Source organism: Oryctolagus cuniculus, chromosome 17 (assembly GCF_051225735.1).
Source record: "Oryctolagus cuniculus isolate XC-2025 breed Fujian yellow rabbit chromosome 17, ASM5122573v1, whole genome shotgun sequence".
In the NCBI taxonomy this organism is placed as follows: domain Eukaryota; kingdom Metazoa; phylum Chordata; class Mammalia; order Lagomorpha; family Leporidae; genus Oryctolagus; species Oryctolagus cuniculus.
In genome coordinates, this window is record NC_142883.1 from 48,470,388 (window position 1) to 48,476,647 (window position 6,260).

The following is a 6,260-nucleotide window of genomic DNA, read 5'->3' on the forward strand; positions in this document are numbered from 1 at the left end:
TATTGAACAATCACTGTTGCTGCCAAGGGTCTGTATTGGGAGGAAACTGTGTTAATCAGGAGCCAGAGCCGTTATTGAACCAGGCATTCTGATGTGGGATGTAAGCATCTTAAGTGGTGACTTAACACCTAGGCTAAGTGCCCACCCCTGATCGTGTTAAGATGAATTTCTGGAACTAGAAATCGCTCAAACAAAAGTAGGTACTTATTTTTGTATCCCAATCACAAAATTACATTGCTGAATGCTCATTTTTCTCCTTTTATTTTTGTAGACAAATACTCAAATTTGATGTAATTATTGCTGGAGGTAACAGTGTATGTATGAAACTGACTTTTAACATATTTCTAGAATCTTCAGGAAATAGAAAATTAAAAAGTAAAAGCTAGAGCCGAGTATAGGCTGTCTAGTATTTGCTTCAATGTCAGAAATATCATAATGATTTCTAGGATAAAAGCAAGAACTTCCCAGAGTCAAGTATCTTCAAAAACTGTTGGGAAATGTGACTACTGCCCTCGATTCTTTGAGAGATATCTTTCCTAAAAGATGTGACTTAGCTCAAAAACATTTCTATTTACTTGCAGTATATTTTGGCAATAGCTAGTGCATTTATTTGCTTTTCAAATAAGTGTTATTGTATATATTTGAGGTTTACAACATGATATGAGACAAATTAGATGATAAGATGGTTGTGATAGTGAGGCAAATTATTGATCTATCATTTCAATTGAATTAATTCTAAAGCTTCTTTATCTGTATCTCTATTTACCAGTAAAGAAGGCTGTGCAAAATTATAAAAATTGTTTTGAAAGGCAAAGAGAGATCTTCCATCTACTGACTCACTTCCCAAATGCCTACAGCAGCTGTGGCTGGGCCAGGCTGAAACCAGGAGCCTGGAATCCAATCCAGGTTTCCTACATGGTTGGCAGGAACCCAAGTGCTTGAACCATCACCTGCTACCTCTCAGCGTGTGCATTAGCAAGAAGCTAGAATCAAAAGTGGAGCCAGGATTCCAACCCAGGCACTCCAATATGGAATGCAGATGTCCTAAGCAGTATCTTAACTGCTGTGCCAAACACCTGCCACAGGATTTCATTCTTTTTAATTGGTGAATAATATTCCACTGTGTGTGTGTGTGTGTGTGTGTGTGTGTGACATCTTAAAAATCCATTCATCTAATGATGGACACTTTGTGATTTTATGTTTTGGCTGTTGTGAATAGTGTTGCAACGAACTTGTGGAGCAGGTATCTCTTTGATAAAATGATTTATTGTATTTTGGATATAGACCCAGTAGGGGGATTGCTGGGTCATGTGGCAGTTCTATTTCTAGCTTCTAAAGGAATCTCCATAGTGTTACACTAATTTACATTCCCACCAACAGTGTGTAAGACTTCCCTTTTCTCCACACCATTGCTGGTATGTTAGCCATTCACCGTGGCTTTGTTTAGATTTATGTTTCCCCAGTAGGTAGTGATGTTGAGCATCTTTTTCATATATTTGTTGGCCATTGGTATTTCTTCTTTTGAGAATTGTCTATTCAGGTCCTTTGCCTATTTCTTAATTGCATTGGTGAGTTTCGTGAGTTCATATATTATATGTTCTGGATATTAAACCTTTGCTGGATAAATTCCTTGTAAATATTTTCCCTTCACTCTGTTGATTATTCCTATAATCTGATATAGAGTAATTTAAGACAGACTTTATACTAAGATTTTAACTTTAAAATACTCCATCTGAATGAAAAACTACACTTTTTGTGACATTTTAGAAAACATGTAGCAATCATATATTTTATCTCCATCCATATAAATGGAACTTTCCTATTATTGGACAACTAAGAAAAAACTTTTTATCTTCAATATATTTTCTGCGTTTAGCTCAGATAGGAAATACTGATCTAAAGGTTGTCCCAATGCTATTTATAGAAAAATTCTAACTTTACCTGCCAATTTAAAGCCCTATCATAACACTCTAGCAAATTGCACAGAAATTTGGTTCATTTCCTGGCGTTCCATCAGTCCTATCAACCTTGTCATTCTCTTGCTGGTACCACACGCTTTTAGAGTCCAGGTTATTGGCAGAGCAAGTGTTATCTTGTTACCTTCTTTTTCAACATTTCCTTTGCTTATTCTCATGTTTATTTTTAGATGAAATTTACAGTAGTTTTTGTTTCCTCAAAATCCTGTTATGAGTTTGACATCAAAGATTGTTTCTGAGGAATTCAAGTCAATTTATTCCTTTGCAATATTTCAATTTCTATCGAGAATCTTGGTAAATCTATCCATTTATTAAATTTTTATTTTATGTCTCTCTGTAGAAGTTGAAGATACTGCCTAATTCTTGTTAACAATACTTAGATTGGTTTTGCTGATCAGGTGGGTGGGACTGGTTTGTGTTGTATTTTAATCTATTGTTTACATATTTTTGAAATATAGCAATAATAGGCAGCATTTACTGATTGCTCACTTCATGCCAGCTCTGTGTTAAACACTTTTGTCTTTGCTGCAACTCACTTTGCATGTGAGGGAACTGAATTATTTATTGTTATTTATTTAAAAGTTTATTTTATTAATATAAAGAGATCAGATTTTGTGTATTTTACTTGAAAGAGCCCCAGGAACGTGTCTGAGGTTGGAAGCCAGTCAGTGGGAGCACTCAGACTTGGACTCAAGTGTCCTGATAGTGCAGTCTTAACCACTCACTACATGACTTACTGTGAGCACCATTGCTTTGGGTCTGTTAACTTTGTGATCAGCTGATTGACTAACATCTCTTTTTATTGCTATCATTTCAGTTGATTGTCTCATGTTTCCTGGATAGTCTTTTATCAGCAAATAATGATAATTTCCCATTTTCCTTTCCAGTAATTTCTTTTTCCCTCTTTGTCTAATTGTACAATATCTATTTCTTACAATGCATGGACAAGTGGTTTTAAAAATATTTTAAACTCTGTGCAATATCACAATTTAATATATTTATCTTTAAGCACTTTAAGAGTATGGCAAATGCAAGACCTAGAATAAGCCATAGCCATTATTTCCATCATATTCAGATTAGAAGCTACTAGAATGAATAAGTTGCATAAAGATTTGCGATATTCTGCTTTTGTCCCTGTTATTACTTTGCTACCTATTTAGAATATTGGAAAGCTTAGCATAAGCTATTTTTAATGCAATAAAACTGTAGATTTTGCTTTCCTTTTGCTCTTATTCAGTTGAGGGCAATTGGTAAATGTTTGCTGGTGCTCACGTTGCAGAAAGTTGGGGCATGGACGGAGGCAACCAGAGTGAGGACGCGGAGTTCCTCCTCCTGGGGATCTCGGAGGTCCCTGAACAGCAGCGGGTCCTGTTTTGGATGTTCCTGTCCATGTACCTGGTCACGGTGGTGGGAAATGCACTCATCATCCTGGCCATCGTCTCCGACTCCCGCCTGCACACACCCATGTACTTCTTCCTGGCCAACCTCTCCTTCACCGACCTCTTCTTTGTCACCAACACGATCCCCAAGATGCTGGTGAACCTTCAGTCACAGAACAAAGCCATCTCCTACGCGGGGTGTCTGGTGCAGCTCTACTTCCTGGTGTCCTTGGTGGCCCTGGACAACCTCATCCTGGCGGTGATGGCCTATGACCGCTATGTGGCAATCTGCCGCCCCCTCCACTACGTCACAGCTATGAGCCCTAAGCTCTGCATCTTGCTCCTCACCCTGTGCTGGGTCCTGTCTATCCTCTACGGCCTCACCCACACCCTCCTCATGACCACAGTGACCTTCTGTGGGTCCCGCAAGATCCACTACATCTTCTGTGAGATGTACGTCCTGCTGAGGCTTGCATGTTCTGACACCCAGGTCAATCACACGGCGCTCATTGCCACTGGCTGCTTCATCTTCTTCACTCCCTTAGGGTTCATGATCATGTCCTACATCCGCATTGTCAGAGCCATCCTCAGAATACCTTCAGCCACAGGGAAGTACAAAGCCTTCTCCACCTGTGCTTCCCATTTGGCTGTGGTCTCCCTCTTCTATGGGACATTAGGCATGGTTTATCTGCAGCCCCTCCACACCTACTCCATGAAGGACTCTGTGGCCACGGTGATGTATGCTGTGGTGACCCCCATGATGAACCCCTTCATCTACAGCCTGAGGAACAAGGACATGCACGGGGCTCTGGGAAGACTCCTCCTTGGAAAGGCCTTTCAGGGATTGGGATGAGGGTAAATTTGGGGTGTTGAAGCAGAGACTTGAAATTTCCTCCACCAGGTACAAGGCCAGGGAGAGGATATTGAAGTGATGAGAACATAGATCCAGCTCAGAAGGAGTTTATTGATTGTGGTGAAGAAAAAACACCTATGTGTAACCCGGTGTTTCCCAGTCATCACCTGCCTTGGCAATAGGTTGGTCTCCCTAACATCTGGAATTGAGAACTATGTACTCAGAGGGTGGCTGAGAGGATTAAGTGGGATAAGGATGAAGTGACCTGTAGTAAGCACTGTTGTTATAAGTAGGACTAGTTGGGCAAAAGCAATGAGGCAGGAAACAGCCTAACTTTTATTAAACAAATAATAGGATTATATTTGAGAAATATTGGAAGAAGAAATAAGCCAAAAGCAATCATTTGTGTTTCTACCATTGAAAAACAGCTATTATTTGCATTTGGTGCAAATTCTAAACTTTGATTTCTAGTAAATATGCTTTTTTTTCAGAATGATTTCAAATTGTTTTGAAACTTGCCATCCAATGTATAATAGTCTCTTTATATGTTAGTATATATTCAGTTACATTGTTAGTTAATACCTGAACAGTATTTCAGGGTTCAACTCAATGAATATAATATAATTCATTTAATCACAATATTTAGTTATTTCAGTTTTGCCACTGCTTGCAACATGGCAGTAAATGTTTCTGTATGTCTATCAATATTCACTTACCTATTATTTCCCTAGGGGAAATTGGTGAAATGGAATTTCTAGTCCAAAAGTTTTCATTTCCAGTGCCTCCACAAAGTCTGTATCAATCTGTACATTCACCCAGAGCCAACATAAGTCATCAGTTTTGCTTTGTTTGGGAATTGCAATAGGCTCAAGCCAAAGTAGCATTGTGCTCATCAGGAACACAGCATTACTAGCATTGTACCAAAAAGGGAGCAGGGCTAGGTTTCTAGTACTAAAAAAAGCAAAGACCCTTAAAAGTGAGCCCCAGTTTCTGACCTGCCAACCTCCGGAGAGCTATGCCTGTGAGAACCAAGCTTCCTTCTCTAGCTCAGATCTGAGGAAGGCCCTGGAAGGTAGGGGAGTGGGCACAAGGTGGGCTCCTGCAGTGCAGGGCATTGCTCGCTGTCTGGGTAGGGTGGTGGGATCCCACAGCAGCCAAGGCCCAGCCTTCAGGGTCTCGCTTCCTCCACAACGTGCAGACCATGGGAGTACCTGCTGTGAACCAGGGAAGTGTGAAGATGGCATGGCAGCTGGTGCTTCTCTTTTCTTCTTTGTCTTGTTCCCTTGATAACTATGTCTTTTATTTAAAATTCTGAGTGTGAGTCATGCTTAATGTGGCCTTTTAAATTATGGCAAAGGAACTAGATTTAGTGTTTTTGATGAAAATCTAGCATTGCATTTGAGGTGTGCTAACAGTTTAAAACAGACCTGAGATTTCAAAAGCAGTATGGAAAACTAGAATATAAACTGTTTCCTTTAGAATTTCTTGATATTGACTACATGTTGAAATGGTAATATTTTAGATTATTGGATGAAATAAAATACATCACTAAAATCAATGTCAACTAATCCTTTCTCCTTTCACTGAAGTGGCTGCAGAAAATGTTATATTTGCGTCTCTGATTGAAGTTCTATTGGATAGCATTGCTCTGGGTGATAGCTTCTTCCTCCAGAACTAATTTATTTTTGCTGTGCCAGGCAGGAAGGATCCATTCCACGAGGGAGATGATGGAGGCTGGGTTTCATTCTTTGTAGAGGCTGCCTTACTCCCAGAGGGGGTACGTTGGAAGTTCCCATTGGAAGCCTTGTGTACATACTCTGCTTTTCCCTTTGGCAGCATCCTAACTCCTGTTTTCTCTCCAGGCTCATAAGCCTGCTAGAAACACAGCTCACTCTCACCACCTCAGCCCTCAGCTGGAATCAGCAAATGCCTTTTGAGGGGAAGCAGCCTAATTGCCAGCAGCATTTCTTGGGAAATCCTTTCTCTCTTTGGGTTTTGTCCCATCAGGTCATACTTGATAGTTGTTTGACTCCTATCAGACTTCTGAGACTA

The 6,260-nt window shown here is 40.0% G+C and overlaps 1 protein-coding gene across 1 annotated transcript; it reads left to right on the top strand.

Moving 5' to 3' along the window:
* Nucleotides 1-3,266: 3,266 nt before the first annotated feature.
* On the top strand, nt 3,267-4,208 carry LOC100338177 (olfactory receptor 1D2). Its single transcript, XM_008271087.4, has one exon. It carries the CDS (start codon nt 3,267-3,269, stop codon nt 4,206-4,208), a length of 942 nt encoding a protein of 313 aa, XP_008269309.3.
* Nucleotides 4,209-6,260: the final 2,052 nt, after the last annotated feature.